This window comes from Pithys albifrons, chromosome 30 (assembly GCF_047495875.1).
Source record: "Pithys albifrons albifrons isolate INPA30051 chromosome 30, PitAlb_v1, whole genome shotgun sequence".
Lineage (NCBI taxonomy): Eukaryota > Metazoa > Chordata > Aves > Passeriformes > Thamnophilidae > Pithys > Pithys albifrons.
In genome coordinates, this window is record NC_092487.1 from 1,889,737 (window position 1) to 1,908,239 (window position 18,503).

The 18,503-nt window shown below is 56.6% G+C and overlaps 2 protein-coding genes across 8 annotated transcripts; one reads left to right on the top strand and one right to left on the bottom strand.

The window, feature by feature from the left end:
- Positions 1 to 6,269: 6,269 nt before the first annotated feature.
- LOC139683953 (Fc receptor-like A) lies at positions 6,270 to 13,708 on the bottom strand. 7 transcript variants are annotated; one of them, XR_011699831.1, is made up of 11 exons: positions 13,610 to 13,708; positions 12,929 to 12,949; positions 12,656 to 12,838; positions 12,033 to 12,296; positions 11,644 to 11,922; positions 11,036 to 11,092; positions 10,520 to 10,606; positions 9,973 to 9,996; positions 9,817 to 9,894; positions 7,195 to 9,730; positions 6,270 to 7,036 (listed from the first exon to the last, which is right to left on the bottom strand). XR_011699831.1 is itself a non-coding variant. In XM_071579477.1 (11 exons), exons 1-10 carry the CDS (start codon positions 13,638 to 13,640, stop codon positions 9,609 to 9,611), a joined length of 1,146 nt encoding a protein of 381 aa, XP_071435578.1. In that variant the 5' UTR covers positions 13,641 to 13,708; the 3' UTR covers positions 6,270 to 7,345; positions 9,573 to 9,608. The 7 variants fall into 7 exon arrangements, 5 of the variants coding, with proteins under 5 accessions (XP_071435578.1, XP_071435579.1, XP_071435577.1 ...); XR_011699830.1 differs by having other exon boundaries at positions 6,270 to 7,088; XM_071579477.1 differs by having other exon boundaries at positions 6,270 to 7,345; positions 9,573 to 9,730.
- Positions 13,709 to 15,854: 2,146 nt separating this feature from the next.
- On the top strand, positions 15,855 to 17,493 carry LOC139683862 (Fc receptor-like A). The gene is given in 7 exon segments (XM_071579359.1): positions 15,855 to 15,861; positions 16,113 to 16,376; positions 16,878 to 16,912; positions 16,914 to 17,007; positions 17,010 to 17,144; positions 17,281 to 17,402; positions 17,404 to 17,493. Coding segments are annotated over 7 exon segments (747 nt in total).
- The last annotated feature ends 1,010 nt before the right edge of the window (positions 17,494 to 18,503 follow it).

Genomic DNA, 18,503 nt, shown 5'->3' on the forward strand with positions numbered 1-18,503 from the left:
TGGGAAGGTTAAGACCCCATGACCCTGCGCTGCTTGGTGCAGGTGGGCTCAGCACCTGTGACCTTCACCTGGCTATGGCCTGGGCAGGAGGTGGCTTGGGGTCCCCTCCTGGCACTTAGGGATGTCAAACCAGGACATTCTGGCACCTACCACGGCCATCAACCACGTGTTCCAGGTGCTCAGCCCAGAGCTGGTCCTGGTGGTGACACTGTGGTGACAGTTGGGCACATGTGGGGTCACACAGGGCCACTGTGAGGGGGTGGCAGATGATGCCAGTTTTTCCATGTGTTCCCAGCAGTGGCCACAGATGTCGATGGGTCCCTTCTGTTCCTGATGGTGCTTCTAGGTGTCACTGTGGGCAGTTGGTGGCATCGCGCAGGTTGGTTCCAAAGAAGGGGAGTGGGGTATCGTAGTCCTGGGGTGGAAGGAAGTTCCCAAGATTGGAGGGGATGATGGCCTGGCACGTACCCTGACTTGGTGGGGTGGCTGAGGACCCAGTGACTTAGGCTTGGGGCTCTGGGGGGTCTCAGAGGATTTTGGAGGGTCTTGTGGGGGGGGTCGTAGGACAGACTACGGGGGATCTTGAGGAATACTGGGGAGTACTGGGAGCTTCTAGGGATTTGAGGAGGTCTTGGTGGGTTATGTAGGGATGTTGATGGGTCTTCAGAGATCCTGGGAGAGTATGGAATCTCCCTCTCTGCCGAGCTTGGGGTTCTGGGGGCTCAGGGGTCTTGGGGGTCCCAGGGGTTTGCTTGTATCAGGGTGGTTCAGGGCTTCTCGGTGACTTGAGTGGTGCTCAGGTGTCCTGGGGAGAACTGGGGGTTGTGAGGGTGTTCAGACATCACAAGGGGGGTTTGATGGAATTGGGTGTCCATGGGAAATCAGAGTCCCATGTGGGGTCAGTGATCCTGGAGAGGTTCAGGGCCCCAAACAGCCCAAGGTTACCCTCCACCCTTTTCCTTGCAGCCAGCAGGGAGCCATAGAACAGGGGAGTGAGGGTCTCCTGCCATGCTCCCCCTTTCTCCCATTTCCAGACACCACCTCAGACACTGCACAAGGCCCTCCCAGAGCCCTCAGCCACCTGGAGGAGTGGGAGGTGCTGTACAACCACATTGTGGTTACAGAGCAGGCAAGGAGTGAGTACAGGGGCAAAGAGGACAGGGACACAGCATACATGTGTCACCCTCACCTGTGTCCCCCCAGCTGATGCCTCTTACAGGTCCCTCTGGAGGTCCCCTCAGTGCCACCCCTCCTTGGGATCTCCAGGTGACCTACGTGGAGCTGTTGGGACCCCATATGCAATCACAGGACTGCAATGACATCTACGAGAGTGCACCGTGGCACTCGGGGGTGCTAGGGGGGCACTGGGGGCACTAAGGGTCCCCATCCAAGTGCATCAAAGCATGTGTGTCACCTTGCCACAGGAAGGGTGGTCACAAGCTTGGAGGTCCCATGTGGGGCTGCAAAGGTCACCCAGTGCTCTTCATACTGCCTCCCAGTGGAATACCCCTTTGGTCTGTTAGGGTCAGCTGGACTGTTTTTTTCCTCTCCCAGGATCTTGCCCTCCATTGGAGGAGGACTGTTGGGACACAGTGCTGATGCTGTGTCAGCCCTGCTCAGCAGTAGCCAAAACATTGGCATGTTATCAACACCTTTCCAGCTCCCAATGCAAAGCCCCACAGTGAGAGCTGTGATGGGGAAATGAACTTCAGCTCAGCCACACCTAATACAGGTTCCATGAGGTTCTGCAGTGTCCCAGGGTTCCTTTGGATCCATAAGGCCCTGGGGTACCCCAGTGGGGCCCTGATTCCATGAGGATCTGCAGTGTGACAATGATCCCTTTATTCTATGAGGTTCCACAGTTTTCCAGGGTTCATTTGGTTCCATGAGGCCCTGGATTGTCGCAATGGCTTCTTGATTCCATGAGGTTCTGCAGTTTCTCAGGTTCTCTTGGTTCCATGAAGCCTCTGCATTTCACAATTGCCCTTTGATTCCATGAGGTTCAGAAATGCCCCAGGGTTCCATTGGTTCCATCTGGTTCCACAGTGTCACAAGGGTCCCTTGGTTCCGTGACGTTCAACAGAACCAGAGGGTCCCTCTGGTTCTAAGATGTTCTACAATGTCACAAAGACCACATGTCCCTGTCCCCCCATTCCTGTCCCCACAGCCACCCCAAGACCCCGGTCACACCGGGTGTCCACCCTCATGGACTGGCTCGGCTGCCATTGGCGACCTCAGGGGACCCCACAGCCCCCTGTGCCCCCTCCCCACTGGGTATTTCCTGCCATCAGTCTCTGGGCACTCATCCCACATGAGCAATGCTGCATTCCTGGCCATTCTGGTGTCCCTGTCCATCCAGGCAGGTTATCACAAGCTGTTGGGACCACTTGCAGGGAAGCTCTTGGAAAAAAGGGGAAGGCATTGAGGTCACGTGTTTCACCCACGTGTAGCTGGAACATTGTTGGGGGCAGGGAGGGGACACAGTGAGGACAGGCTGGGACATGGTGGAACATGGTGGGGACACAGCGGGGACATGGTGGGACATGAGGGCCCCAGAAGGAAGGGACTCGGGAGGTGTGGAGAGCCAAGGAAGGGGGTCCTGGAGAATGAGAGTCCCAGGGATGGGGGGCCCAGAGAGGGGGGTCCTGGGGAAGAGGGTGTCCACGGGGGATGGGGTGGCAGGGGTTGGAGTCCCAGGGGAATGTGGGCCCTGGGGAATGTGGGCCCCAGAGAATGGGGGTCATGGGTTAGAGGCCGCAGGGATTGACATAATGTGGGAACCTGGGGCCTCATGAGAACTGAGGTCCTGGGGGAATGGGGGAAGGGCAGGAGCAATGTGATTGAGGGAGAGGGAGACCTGGGGAATGGAGGTCCTGGGATGGGTGTCCCAGGAAGTGTGGACGTAGGGGATGAGGGTGCCATGGTTGGGGGTCCCTGGAAAATGGGGATGCCAAGGATGAGGGTCCCAGGACAATGGGGGTTCCAAGGACGAAGAGCAGCTGGGTGGGTACATGGGTTGTGGCTCCTTCACTGCTGGCCTTGGACTTTGGGATGACCCAGGGTCTGGTGTAGCCCCACCAGGGTGCTTGTGGCCTTGAGGGGAAACACAGTGTCTTCCAAGGGACTCTGAGGGCCCCCAGGGCTGTTCCTCCCTCTCTTGCCCCTTGACCTGCGGCTTTTTCCTCTCTTCATTTAATTTCTTTCCTTATTTTCCTTTTCCACAATCCTACCAGTTCCTGGCCTGGGGAGTGCAGAGTGCATCTGAGCAGGTACTGTGTTGAGGTGATCATAGAAGGGAAAAGGGAGTGCAGGAAGGGGTTGGGGAGTGTGTGGGGGAGTGGGGGTTCTGTTTGTGCCCCCTCCAACACTTTCATTTTCTGTTTTCTGGAGCAGCAGGAAGAGTCTGTTGAGGCTGTGAGTCAGACAAGGATGCCGGGTGCTGTGGGATGCAGGTTCTGTCCTAGGTGATGTCTGTTCTGCGGAGGTGTCCCACGACACTTCCTGGGGTGAGTTCCTGTCCCAGAGCTGGCACTCTGTAGCACTCCTATCCTGGAGCTGTCCCTGCCTACCCCAGCTCTCCCTGTGATGCCTGGGGTGCCTCATCTTGGAGAGTGCCCTGTCCCCTCTATCTCCCCCACCCCATCCACGACCTCTCCATGTAGGGAGCCTCAAATCCCCTTTGGGTGCCCCCAAACGTGTGGCTCCTTCCCTACCCCCCACCAGCTGACAGCCCCCCAAGACCCTTCCATGGCTGGGAAGCTCCCACAGGGTGGTGACAGTGTGGGGAGCACACATTGCCTCATAATCCTCCTAAACCCTCCGTACCCCACCACCGCCCCACCTGTGCCCCCCTAGCAACACCCAGAGGCCCCCTTGCCCCCCTCCCTGTGTCTCCCCTGGACTGTGAGGGAAAACTGCTGCTTTTTCCCTCTGGAAATGGCTGATTTGGCCCCAAATTGCAGACATGGGGCCAAGATGCCCCAAGTGTGGGGGAGTTGAAACACTTTGGGTACTGCCCCTCCTCTTCTTGTGCCTCCTCCCAACACCCTGGCATGTCTTCCCCCCACCCCCCTCTGCCTCCGTGGAGTTTCTGTCCTGGGGGTTGAGAGCTAAATAAATAAAACACAATTTCTCCCAGTTTAACCAAAAAGCTGTGTTTTGAGCCCAATAGCAGGGAAAGGTGTCCTGTGCCCCCCCATGGCACTTGGAGGGGGAGTGGAGGTCCAGTGGATGTAGTGGGAGCACTGGAAAGAGGAATGGAGAGCCACTGAGAGCACTGAGGGTACTAGGAGTGGGGGGAATGGGGATCCCCTGGGGTAAGGGGAGCAATGGAGGGGCACTGGGGAGAGGAATGAGGTATTCCTGGGAGCACTGGGAGGGAGAATGGGGAGCACTGGCTGCCGTGTACAGCCCCTCATTGGAATCCCCCTACCCATGACCACCTACCATGGGCAGGATGGGCACCCACAGGAGCCATGGAGGTGGGACATAGACATGTGAATGCCCACCGAGGGGAACCCCAGTTCCTCCCAGTGCCCCCCAGTTTGCCCCAGTTCCCCCCAGTGTCCCTCAGTGTCACAGCAGGTTCTCATAGGTGTCACTTGGGACCCATGGTCTCGTGTAGGGTCCTGGCCATTCCATGTAGGTCACCTGGGGGTTTTGGGGGGAGGTGACATGAGGGGACCCCATGTGACATTCACCAGTTGGGTGAACACAGTTGGGGAATGACACCTGTGGGTGACCTGTCTATGCCCACCCTCTGGACTCACCTCCAACCTGTCTGGTGGCCACAATGTGGTGGTGCAACCCCCCTGCCTCCTCTGGGGCCCTGTGGGGATAAGGGACTGTCTGAGGGTGTTTCTGGGGAGGGTGGAAATGGGACCCTGCCTGGTCCCTCCACCACTTACCTGTCCTGGGACATCCTGGTGGCTACAAGTAAAAGAGGGGGTGGGTGACTGTGGGTTCCATGGGACCCCTGGACCCCCTCAGGAGCGTCAATCCCCCACAGGTCCTCTGAATCCACAACAGACTCCGATTCCCCCAGGACTCCCAAGTACCCCAGGGCCCCCTGGCAATCCTGGAACCCCCTGGAGCCCCTGAACCAACATACTACCCCTAGGTCCCCTGGGCATTGCAAGGCACCTGAGTGGCAGAACCCCAAGCCAGGGAGGGAGGCAGTCCCCTCAAACTCCCCCAGGATCTCTGAAGACTCTCCAGCATCCATCGAAGATTCTCCAGGACCTCCCCAAAGCCCCCAGGAGCTCCCAATAGCACTCCAGTATTTCTCAAGGCTACACCTGGGATATCCTGGGAGCTTTGGTTATTTGGTTGTCAGGGGCCACTCTAAGTCATTGAGCTGGGGTGGGGACAGTGGGCAGGGCTGGCTGTGCCAGGCTGTGGCGCCTCTGCCATCACAAAGGAGGTGTCCCCATGGGTGGCTCTGCAGGGCCCCAGCAGCAAACGCTGCCCCAGCTCACCCTGTGCTGTGGGTGATGCACACACAGGGAGAGGCTGGGCCGGGGCAGAAAGGCTGCCCCAGGAGTCTCACCCCAGCCTTTCTGCGTGTCCCCTGCAGGTCATGGCTGTCCCAGGACTAATTTTGGTGTATTGACAGAGCATCCTGGAGCCCCTACAGGCAGTCGGGGATGGGCTGGATGAGGCCAAGGGGAGCATCTGCAGCAGTAGCAGAGCAACTGAAGTGGCAGATGAGTGACAGGAGCTGCAGGAGCTGGAGCAGGGGAGCTCAGTGTGTTTGTGGTGCTGAGGGGCCCAGGAGTGAACCCAGCCCTGGAGTTGTCAGAGTTGTGGGCAGCAAAGCTCCTCACATGGCTTCCCCTCACAGCCCTCCCCATCTTCATAGCTCTCTGTTGGGCAGTCTCTAATGAGGCCACCTGAGTGCAGAGCAGAGCAGGACAATCCCCTCCCTTGCCTGGCTGGCGAGGCTGGGTCTGATGCCCCCAGGACACAATTGGTCCTTCTGGCTGCCAGGGCTCATGTCTGACTGGCCACAGACCAGGACCACCAGGTCCCTGTCCTGGTACTGCTTTCCAACATCTCATTCCCCATCTGTACATCTGGGGTTGCCCCATCCCAGATGCAGAATCCTGCACTTCTCCTTGGAGAACTTCATATGGTTGATGATTGCCCAGTCCTCTGATTTGTCCACATCTGTCTAGGTTTAAAGACAAATATTGGGGCAGGAACTCCAATAAATGAACCCCTTCCCCTTTTATTCCCCCCTAACAGAGAGAGACAACAATGCAAAGAGGTGTAATGAAAAAAATAGCAGTTTACTGACAAGGAAAAGAGCAGCACAATAAAGATACAAACAGAATGGATCACCCACAAAAAAAGGAGAATTCATTTTGTCAGGTAGTTCCTCGGGAACAAAGGGAGGAAAAAGCAGTGGAGGGTCCTCCCTGCCAACAACCTTCCTCTGCCCAACAAAACAAACAATGGGAAAAACAGGGACAAAGGCAACATCTTGAAAGGTTCTGTTATCTGAGGGAAAGAAGCCAAGTTCCCGAGGGACTGGTGTGGACCCTGGCTCTGCTGCAGTGTCACTGCAGAGGGTTTCCATGTTCCCTGCACTACAAAAGTCTCAGGCTGTTCCTGGAGAAAAGCGGCTTCTCTGGGCTCGGACTTTGCCCACACTCGGCCGGGTTGAGCTCCACTGAGGTTCCCGCGCAGGGGCTGTTGCTGCTTTCGACCCACTCCGCTGGTCTGGGCTTTGGTCTGCCCAGCTTGCCGCCGGGAGGCAGGTGGGGCAGGGACAGAGACTTGTGCAAGTTCTGTTTCCCTTTCGTTTTCCCTCTGGCTGTGCTGGAGGTGGGAGGGCTACCACTGAGCCCTCCTGGAATGGCTCCCAGTGCAGGCAGCAGAACCGAACTGTGCCGGACAGCTGCAAGTGGCTGCTGAGCAGGGGAAGGAAAACCAGCTCCACCGTGGGCTGTGCAGGCAGCAGCAAAACCGAGGTCCCAGAAAGAGCCGAGTTCTGTCTTTTGGTTTTTGTTTTTTTTTTCTCTTCCCCTCCTCACTGCAGGGAATGGGAAGGGAAAGGGAGGAATTTGTCCTTCAAGAGACAGATCCTTTAAAAACAGTGTTGGAAAAAAGAGAATAAAATACAAACAAAACAAAACCCCTTCTGTAACTAGAACACCATGTCACCTGATCTTGCTTCTACTGGGCACTCACCTTTCTTTTTTGCCTTATTTCCAAGAGAAGATCTGTCCTCAGCCAAACTGACCTTCTGCCTGGCCTGCTTGACTTCAGTTTGGAAATTCCTACTCCTGTGCCCTCAGAAGATGATGTCTGAAAAGTGACCAGCACTGATGGACCCCAGCACCTGCAAAAACATTTTCCCAGGGGACCTTCCGTCCTAATTCCCTGAGCAGCCTGAACTCTGCTCTCCTCATGGCCAGAGATGAGGTTTTGCTGCCACTTTCCCTCCTGTCACCAGAGATTTTAAACTCAATCCCTTCATGGTCACTGTGGCCAAGACAGTCCCAATCTCCACTGCACTCATGACGTCCACTCTGTTGACAAGCAGCAGATCAAGCAGAGCATCTTTCCCCGTCAGCTGCCTTAGGACCTGTTCCATTAAGTTGTCATTCGGATTTTTCAGGAATCTTCTGGCCTGGGTTGCACCAGCTGTGTGATGCTCCCAGTTAATTTCTGGCAAGCTGAAGTCCCCCATAAGGACACGGGCAGTTGACTTGGAAGAGTCCCTTAGTTCCTCAAGGAATAACTCACCAGTGCCATTGTCCTGGCTGGGAGGTCTCTACCAGACTCCCATGGTGACATCAGCATTATTTGGTTGCCCCTGCATTCTTACCCAGAGGCTCCCAAACTGTGCCATTGCCCACTGTGAGCTCCAGACATTCTGACCCTTCTATTACATGATGCTGAAAGGGTTTTTTTAATTTTTCAATTTTCATATTTTGTAGACTTTAGGAACACAGTAGATGTAATGCTGTAGATTTTAGTGAATTAATATTTAGCAGCTTGTAGCATAAAGTCCTTCTATCTCTACCCCTGCTCCAGAACAGGCAGCTGAGATCTGCCAGCTATTTAGTCTCTTCCTCAAGGTACCTGATTAAAGCATATCAGAAGAGAACATAAACATGGAGCTGTGTGACCCGAAGCCCTGGAGAGTGTCCAAGAGACCTTTGTGTGCTGAAGAAGAGGAGGTGGATGAAGACAGAGGGTCCCAACGACCCCAGCCCCAATTCAACAGGGGTGGGAACTGGGAGGGGACAGAGGTGGAACTGGACATGTGGACAGTAGTGATTGGATAGGTTATATTATAAAAGCTATAGAACTTAGAGCTTGCTGGCGCACGCATCGATGTATTCCTGGATGAGCGGGGTTGCTCATTAAAGTGCCTGCCCATTATCTTATCTCCTACAAAACTTGGCTCGGAGTCTTTTTTTACAGACTTTTACAGCAACAACACACAGGGCCACCCTTCTGCTCCTTCTGCCCTGCCTGTCCCTCCTGAAGGGCCTGTAACCATCCAACAGGGCACTCCAGTCACAGGGTTCATCCCACCAGGGTTCACTTGTGCCAGTGAAGTCAAATCTCTGGGACTGGGCCAAAGCTTTGAGCTCCTCTTGTCTGTTTGTGGGGCTGCTGCATTGGAGTAGAAACATTGCAGGTGTGGTCCATTGTAGCCAACACCTTGTGAGGCAGATGGAGGGATCCCATTAGTGCTTGTTTCCTCAAGTTTTCTCTTACATCCTCCCACTGGGAGTACTGGGAGCACTGGGAGGGAGAATGCAAAGACAGTGGTTGTACCGAAGGTACAGAACTAGGAGAGATGTGGTGCTCTTGTGGGTGCTGGTAGCAATGGAGATGCACTGTGAAGGAGGAAAAGGGGCACCTGGGGATACCTGGAGCACTGGAAGGGAAAATGGGGAGCACTTCAGGAATGGATAGGGATTGTTACGGGTTTGGAATCCGTCGTGGAATTTTTTTCTTCTTTTTTCTGTCATTCCCACGAGAGTCATCAGAGCCCGCATCTCTCCCTGCCCTTTGTCTCCACTTCACCGGCAAAAGCCGCGGACTGACCCTCGCACCGGCCCCTGCTGTCCATAAATAGAACTGCACCGAAGAAGCACAGAACTCTTCATTGAAAGGTTTGGTTATATATATACGTATACATATTTGTAGTTAAGAACTATTATCCTTTTCTGTACATTTCTGATTAAAACCTATAATTTCAAAGGTTGTGGTGATTTTTGGGAGGAGCCCCTTTTTTTGGTCCAGACAGATAAGTTAGTTTTCTTCTAAACTAAGACAGGAGCCCCTGAGGGTACTGGTACCACTGCAGGGGGGAAATAGGGAAACCTGTGAAAGTAGTGGGAGCAGTGGAAAGGGAATGAGGAAGCCTCTGGGTTACGGGGAGCTCTGAGATTGGAAACTGGGAGAACTGGGTGCCCTGTGCAGCCCCAAAAAGGACCTTCCCCTCTTCTGACTATACCCACCAAGCAGGACAGGAGTTATGGGGGACACACACACAGGGGGGTGCCCTCAGGAGAGGCTCCCCAGTGCATCCAAGTGTCCCTAAGTACCTCCTAGTGCTTCCAGTGTCCCCAGTTCCCCTAGTGTCACGTCATGGTCTCATAGATTTTGTTGGGTTCCTGCAGTCTCATGTTGGGTCCCAGCAGCTCTGCATAGGTCACCTGGGGATCCCAGGGGGAGGTGGTGCTGGAGGAGTCCCAGGGGGGACCTGCAAGAAAGAGCAGTTGAGGGGACCCGAGTAGGGGGGGTGACAAGTGTGGATGACATGTCACTTCCCCCTGTCACCATACTCACCTGCCACCTGCTCAGTGACCATGACGTGGGTGTACAGCACCTCCCCCTTCTCAACGGGGACCGGGGGATCTGGGGGGGCCCTGTGGGAAAAAGGTGGTGTCTGGAGGGGTGTCTGTGGAGGCAGGAGAGGGGAGCAATGGCAGGATAATGTCACTCCCCTATCCTGGGTCTTCCTGGTAGCTGCAAGGAAAAGCGGGGGGGAGTAACTGTGAGTTCCATGGGACCCCTGAACTCCATGGGACCCAGACAGGATGCCTGAAGTCTCAGTGGACCCCTGATTCCCCCCAGGGCCCCTGAGAACCCTGAAGGTCTCACAGAAGCCCTAAACCACTCCAGAACTCCCAAAACACTGCAGCACCTGAGCTCCCTGAGACCCCAGAACCCCAAGCTGGCAGGGACCCCCTCAACTCCTCAGGGATCCTTGAAGACCCCCCAACCTCCCTCCACAGTGCCCCAACAGCTCTACACACTGCACAGGAGATCCCAGTACCCCAACCTATTTCCAAGAATCGTTCCCAGGGTGCCCCAGAAACACCCCCAAGACCCCCCAACATGTCCTCAAAGCATCCAGAACCCTGAGCCAAAGGTGATGGGGGCTCAGCCTCCATCCTGTTCAGGGTCTATGAGTGTTGCCCGATCACCCTCCCAAACTGGGGAACTTCTCTCAGCCCCAGGACCCCCATGCCCCCTAATTGTCACTCACCTGTGTGGTGCCACCAATGCCAGCCCACGATGGCACCCAGAACCAGCAGAAGGAACAGAAGGGACCCACCAACCTCTGTGGCCACTGCTGGGACAGAGGAGGACACACTGGCATCACTTGCTATCCTGGGGGTATTGCACTCCCCAAATGACCCTGGGTGACCCCACCTGTTTCCCATCCTCCCTGTGTCACTGCCAGGGAGAAAGGGGGGAAAAACTAGGGTCAACAATGACCCCGGAGAACCCAGAGTCCCACAATGACCATGTGTGAGCCCACATGTGCCCTGTCCCCATAATGTCACCACCGGGTGCAGCTCTGGGCTGAGTGCCTGGAACATGTGCTGCTCCGTCCAGCTGGTTGGTGGCCACACACTGGTAGGTGCTGGAATGTTCTGGTTCGATGTGTACAAGTGCCAGGAGGGGACCCTGGGCCACCTCCCTCCCATCCTGCAGCCAGGTGAAGGTTACAGGTGCTGAGCCCACATGCACTGAGCAGTGCAGGGTCATGGGGTCTCACCTGCCCACGCCTGTGGGGATGGGGGTCCAGGGGTGATGGTGGCATTGGCCACAGGCACTGTGGGGAGAGAAACGGGCCTGAGGCCACGGAAAGGGGCTGGAATCCAGCATGGGGGAAGGGGGAAGGGCAAGGCAGAAGGATCTGAGGGGAATGAAGACTCAGAGCCAGATGGTCCGAGTCACCCAGGACTGTGATCCCCTGTGGCAGGGACTGTGACCTGGAGTGAGATTTGGGAATGGTGTGGATGGGATGGGGGATGTGATAGATGGGATGCCATGAGTGGCATGTTGTGGGTGGGAGCACCCAAAGGCAGAGGGTCCCACTCACTCAGGACTGTGAACCACAGAGGTTGTGGCCATCACCAGTGTGATATGAGGGATGTCATGGGTGAGATGCGGGGACAAGGAGAGGGAGATCAGGAGGGGGATGGAAGGGACCCCGGCGAAGGAGATGAGGTTCCTGGGAGAGGTGGGGGGAACTGGAGAGCCTGGAGGGACCCACAAAGGGATGGGGAACCTGGGGATGGTGTCAGGGAGGAATGAGGGCACACAGGAAATGGTGGTGGGACCCAGGGAGGATGTCAGTGTTTCCCCCATCCCTGCACTCACTGAGCACTGTGACACAGAGCTGGGAGCTGCTCTTCCGCACGGCCCCCAGCTCAGAGCGCACCTCACAGGTGTAATTCCCTGAGTGAGAGACTCCCACGGCAGGCAGCCAAAGGTGGGAGGACCCCTGTGGGCCCCCCACCAGCACCCCATCCCTGTAGAAGAGGTGCAGGAGGGGAGCTTGAGGCCGCAGGTGGCTGGGAGTGCTGAGGCAGCTGAGATTCAGTGGGGATCCCTCAGTGGGCTCGGTGGGACCCTCCAGCACTGGCACTGGGAACAGCTCTGGGAAGGAGATAGGGAGAGGAGGGGATGGTAACCCCAAGCCCACTGGTGAGGGGAAGGGTGGTGTGGATGTTTCAGGGTGGGGCAGTGGTGGGTATGGGGGTGCTCACCATGCACTGTCACAGTCACAGGTGCTGACTCCTTCCACCACTGTGAGAACCCGATGACCACCTTGGCCCTGCAGTGGTAGCAGCCACTGTGGTGCAGCTGGAGGGGGGACAGAGTCAGCTCAGTCCCCTCAAAGCTCTGCAGACCTTTCTTCTCATTGTAAAATCGGATCTCGGTGATTGGTGAGTGCCATGAGCACCGGCAGCGCAGTGTCACGGTGTCCCCCTCCAGCAGTGCCCGTGCTGGGACCTGCAGCACCAACGTGCCTGTGGAACAAGGAGGTCCCATCACCCCTGGAGGATCCGAGGCTGCCGGTGGCACCAGGGAGCACCAGGGGTCTCCCACTGCACCAGTGGGGACCCATTCCAGTGGTTTGCACTGGTGTGTACTGGGATGAATTGGTGTGCAAGGCATGCACTGTGTTGGTTGGGATACACTGGCGTGTACAGGGGATGTTCCAGTTTTGCACTGGGATGTCTTTGTGTGCACAGACACATGAGGTGGAGCCCACCCAGAGCCCTTGTCGTCCCTGTGGGTGCCACAGAGAGGGGGCACACATCCCCACCCTCCCCCTCACCATCCAAGACCAGCACGGGGGAGCTGAGCCCAGTGCCGGGTCTCTTACACTTGTAGGTGCCACTATCGGTGACAGAAAAGCGGTCAGGTCCCTTCTGCCACCAGCGCTTCCCATCCTTGTACCAGGTGGTGGCACCGGGTGTTGCTGAGCCCTGGCAGGTCAGTATCACCTGGGTCCACAGCACTGCTGGCATCCAGGGGGGCTCCAGCAGGAGCTGGATGGTCTGGGCTCCTGTGGGTGACAGCGGACACCAGCCTGCCAAGGCCACCAAAGGACTGGGGACAGTGGGGTGGGGGACATGCCATTGCCCCAAGTACTCACCAGTGAGGACCAGGGTGTGGGCTAGAAGGGAGAAGGGAGAGGGTTTGGGTGAGGGTGGCATGTGGGTACACTGGCACCTAGAGGATGCACTGGGGAGGCTGTTCTCCAGCCATGGGGACACTGGTTCTTGTGGGAAAGTAAGTGGGGATAGTCCCCAACAGGTCTTGAGAGTGTGGGGCACAAGTCTGTGTCACAGCCTCCCATGCACTTACATCTGTGTGGCCTGGAAACCTCGTGCATGGGGACACCACAGACTTCCCATGCTGGCACATTTCAGCTCTACCAGCCCCATGACATCTGTCCCCACAGCCACATCCCCATTGCCCTGTGCCATGATCCCATTCCCATGGCCCCACTTGTTTCCATGGCCTTATCTGCATAGTACTTGTCCCCTTGTCCCTGTCCCCACAGCTGCCCCAGCCCCATTGTGCCAGTCCCCTTGTCGCTGTCCCTACATCCCTATACCCTTGTCCCTGTCCCCACATGCCTGTTCTCCTATTGCTGTCCCCACAGACACCCCGTGATCCCTGATCACAACAGGACTGGCTCTGCTGGCACTGGGGACCTCAAGGGACCCCACAGCTCCCCTGTGCCCCCTCCCCTCTTGGCAGCCACTGCCGCTGGTCTCTGCCTCACCAGGAGCCATTCCCATGGTGTCAGGCCCATGCCCAAGGCACTCACCCCACAGGAGCAATGCCATGTTCCTGTCCATCCCAGTGTCCCCGGCCGTCCAGGCTGGCTGTCACACGCTGCCAGGGCCACCTGCCCCCTACATGGGTCTTTTTGGACTCAGAGAAAGGAAATGAGTTCACACCCATCACTGACGTGTAGGTGGAACATTCTGGGGGCAGGGTGGTGATATAGCGGGTACATGACAAGGACATTGTGGGAGATGCGGGGGACAGGTTGGAACATGGTGGGATATGGTGGGAACACAGTGGGAATATGGTGGGACATGATGGGGACATGGTGGGGACACAGTGGGGACATGAGGGGACATGATGGGGACATGGTGGGGACACAATCTGTACATGAGTGCTTGAGGAGTGGGGAGCTCGGGGAATGTGGAGAGCCAAGGATGGGTGTCCCACACAATGGGGATGTCCAGGGAATGAGACTCCTGGAAGGGGGTTCCTGGGTAATAGAAGTCCCAGGGATGTGAGTTCCAGGAAAGTGGGACTCCTGGGGGCAGGGAGAAGCTGAGTGGGTAAGTGGGTTGCTGTTCCTTCACTCATGACCCTGGATTTTGGCATGACCCAGGGGCCAGTGAAGCTCCCTACTGGGTTCCTCCTGCCTGGGGAGGGCATCTCAGGAGAGTCCCAGGGGAATCCTGGGTGTGTGGCAGCCCCGGGGGACTCTGGAGTGCTCTGGCCCCATTGAAGGGGACATTGGTGCCCTCTGGAATACCCCAGACCCTCTGATGTCACAGTTGGGTGTCACACAGAGACAGTGGGTGCCCAGGGTGCAGAGTGGGCCACTGTCTACTGCCCTGGGGACACTCCAAAATCTCTGCAGGGGCCCTGGTGGAGCCGAAGCTCTGCTCTCTGCTGAATGCTTTGCTCTTCATCTGCAACCTCATTCTCACCAGCCTCTGCTGCCACCTCAGTTGGAGCTGGGGTCTCTGCTGACCCTCCCTTTTGTGTGGGTCTCCAGACATCCCAACTCCCCCTCCATGCCTTGAGGCTTTTTCCTTTCTTTTTTTTTTTTTTTCCCATATTTTCCTCACTTTTGGCCCTGTCTTTTCCCCCACCCAGTTCCTAGCTCAGGGAGTGTGGGAAGCATCTGAGCAGGTAACATGTTTGGGGAGTTCAGAGCAGGGGTAAAGGGAAACAGGGGCTGCAGGGAGGGGTGGGGGTCTATGGGGATTGGGGGTGTCTGGCTGAGCCTCCTCCAGCACTTTTACTTTCTCTCTCCTGGAGCAGAAGGAAGAGACCTTTTATGCTGTGAGTCAGATGGGGGTGGGGAGCAGGTTCTTGCCTCGAGGGGAACCTCCAGGGGCATCATCTCCTGGGGGAAAATGGCTGCTCTGAGATAATGGAAACTGCTGTGGGCGGTCCTTCCCGGGGACCTTCCCTGTTCTGGGGGTGACACATCCTGAGTGCCCCAACTTGGTGAGTGCCCTATCTTGGCGAGTGCCCTGTCCCCTCCACAGCTTGACTCCACAGCCCCATGAACTTTGGGAGCCCTGAATCACCTTTGTACCAACCCCAAGTGTGGCCCCTCTATCCTCCCAACACCAGCCCAAAGCCCCCCAAAAGCCTTCCATGAGGAGTTTGCCAGTAGGGAGGTGACTGAGGGTGACATTCAGTGAGGGCCGGGGGAGAAAGACCTCCCCATGACCCACCACGACTCCCTCACAACTGTCCCCCCACTGTAGGGTCTCAGTGCTGGGAACAAGGAGACATAGGAGACCCTCCAGATGAAACAACACCCACCCCTTTAAGTTTGACTCTTGCAGCTTTAAAGCTTCTCAGAAGCCATTTCCTGTGTGGGAAAAAGGCCTGTTTGTTGTCAGCTGAGCCCTGCAAAGAGCAGAAAAAACAACTTGACCCCAACCAATGGTTCTGGGAGGGCTTTTGAATGTTTTCACAGCAGTGGTGTCAGGAACCCCTCCCCCAGCAGAGGCAACTCAGATGAAACCAGTCCAGAAAGACACAAATGGATCATTTATGTCGCTCTTCCCAAGGGATTTAAGGAGCCTCAAAAACACTCCAAAGAAAACAACAGCCATCTGCTCAACAACCTGATTCGGATCCTTCTCCTTCCTGGATTAAACCTGCTCTCTGGAACCTCCTTTAAAGAATGTTCAGTTCCAGAGAGGGAAAAGTGTGCGACTTTTGATCAGGGGCTCGACATGTTGATTGGAGGAACAGGGTGGGGACAGAAGGAGAAGCGAGTGCCCAGAGTGGGGGGAATTCTCAGCAGGATGGCGTGTACTTGCCAGGGAATCAGGCAGTAAGGACAATGCTGACATTGATGCAGATTCCTGTGCAGGATTCTAAGGATGGACTCCTCAGTTTGCAATGGGGGCTTTCAGAGTCCTCAGAGCCACAGAATGTCCCCTGGTGCCTCTTGTTGCCCCTCAGTTCAAAGGACACTCCCCGATGGTGGCTTGGATGCCATGGAGAAAAGCCACTGGACCCCTTCAAGCCCCCTGGTGTGATGGGACTCCTCTGTCCTACAGACTGGTTTGTGCTGCAAGTCCCAGCTTGGTAGCTGCTGGAGGGGGACACGGTGACACTGCACTGCCAGGGCTGGAAGAAGGGGTTGGTCACCCATGTGTGGTTCTTCCACGACAAGAAGGATTTGGGGATGCCCCTCCAGGGGACTGAGCTGTCCCTGTCCACCCTGCGGCTCTACCACAGTGGCCACTGCCACTACACAGGCTGGGTGGGCTCTGAAGTGTCACAGTGGCAAGAGTCAGTGCTGGGGACAGTGACAGTGCACAGTGAGTGTGGGTAGGGAGCCCCAATATCCTCCTGGGTTACCCCCACCACTGCCTGGATCTCCTACCTCTCCTTGCATCCCTCCCTGGAACCTCAATCCCTCCTCAGTTCCCCTCCATCCCTCTCCAGATCCCCTCATCTATCTGAGGCATCCCACGGCACCTCCCTGGTCACTACTCTATCCTCTGGTCCCCCTTCCCTATGTGGGTCTTTCTACCCTTTCTCAAGTCCCCCCAGTCCCTCCCTGCAATCCCCCACCCCTCTCTGAGCCATCACATCCATCTCTGAGGGCCCTCTGTCCTTACACTGGTTTCCTATACTTGCCTGCGTCACCTCATCCTTCCCTGAGGTCCCTCCATGGTCCCCAGGTCCCCCCAACCCTCCCTTGGCCCACTTCTACCTCACTGGGGTCCATTCTACTCCCCTCCTTACCTACCATTAGTCCCCATTTCTGTGTCCCTCCATTGCTTCACATTTCCCCCATCTCATGTGTCCCTCTGCAGGGGTCCCACTCTTGGAGGTGTCCCTGTCAGAACAACCCCCCCAGGAAGCAGGTGGCACTGGGTGACCTCCTGATGCTGAGCTGCACAGTGGCCAAGGGGACAGGTGCCCTTTCCTTCTCCTGGCACCAGGGAGCTCAGCCACACCACTGGGCATCAGCCCCCACACTTAGCTGCATGCTGGGCACGAGGACAGCGGCCACTACCAGTGCTGGGCCACAGACAGGAACAGCACGGCCGAGAGCCCCCCACTGCACGTCACCATCCTGGGTGAGTGAGACCCTTGGGCTGGTGGTGACCCTACCCACAGCATCCCCCATTTTACTTTCATAGCGCCAAAGCCTCTCATCTCACTCCCAGCTCCCAGCCCCTCCCTGTGGCTTCAGGCCCATCTCTTCCCCCGCAGTGCATGTGGCCAGTGCCACCATCACCCCTGGGCCCCCATCCCTGCAGGTGCTGGCAGGTGACCCTGCGACCCTGCGCTGCTCAGTGCAGATGGGCTCAGCACCTGTGACCTTCACCTGGCTGCAGAGACAGGTGGGAGGTGTCCTGGTGTTCTCTCCTGGTGCTTGGGGACATTGAGCTGTGGCATTCTGGCATCTACCAGTGTGTGGTTTAGGACTTCTGTGTGGCTTTGAGGGTTCTCAGGAGTTCTGGGGTGATTTGGGGGTCCAGTGAGGATTCAGGGGTTCTGTCAGGGACCCAGGGAGTTCAGGGGTCCCAGGGACTCCACAGTCACCCTCTGTCTTTTTCATGTAGCCACCAGGAAGACTAAGGATAGGTGAGTGAGGGTATCCTTTCAAGGGCCCCCTTTCCTGCCTCCACATACACCTGCCAGACACCACCTTTGTTCTACAGGGCCTCCCTGGATTCCCTGGCCCCCTCACAGGAGGGTGAGGTTCTGTACACACATATCATGATCACTGAGTGGGTAGCAGGTGAATACGATGATGGGGGAACAGGGACATGTCACACGTGTCAACCCCTACCTGGGACTCCTCAACTGCTATTTCTTGTAGGGCCCTCCTGGGGGTCCTCCAGTGTCACTTCACCCCAGGACCCTCAGATGACCTATGCAGAGTTGCTGGGACTCCCAATGACATCTGGGAGACCGTAGTGTAACACTGGGGGGAACTGGGGGCACTGGGAGCACTGGGTGGGACTTGGGGACACTTGGATGCATTGGGGAGCCCCTCCTGAGGGCACAAACATGAGTGTGTGTTCCCTACAGCTCCTGTCCTGCTTGGGGGGCTATGGTCATGAGAGGTGGGGCTGGACAGGTCACCCAGTTTGCCCAGTTTTCAATCCCAGATCTCCCAGTAATCCAGGGAGAACCCATCCCCTTTCTACTGCTCCCATTACTCTCCCTGTTCCCTATTCCTGCCCCGCAGTGGTCCCAGTACCCCCAGGTGGGGTGAAATGACAACACAGACCGCTAGCTGAGATTGGCAAGAAATTCCTTTAATGTTAATTGTCCAGGGTTGTGTAGAAATGCTTCAGCTGGGAGCGGCTAAACTGCAGGTCACACATTCACCACATACACAGCCAGCTGTCACACACACACACTCACACACACACACACTCGCACACACACCCACGCACACACACACACCCACGCGCGCGCACACA

What these genes read in the sequence shown, in the direction of transcription:
- LOC139683953 (XM_071579477.1), bottom strand. Translation starts at nt 13,640, where the DNA reads ATGGACAGGAACATGGCATTGCTCCTGTGGG. An exon ending in ATCCCCACAGGCGTGGGCAG is followed by an intron (nt 10,607 to 11,035) that starts GTGAGACCCCAT and finishes CCTCTGTCCCAG; the next exon opens with CAGTGGCCACAGAGGTTGGT. An exon ending in CAGGAAGACCCAGGATAGGG is followed by an intron (nt 9,895 to 9,972) that starts GAGTGACATTAT and finishes TTTCCCACAGGG; the next exon opens with CCCCCCCAGATCCCCCGGTC.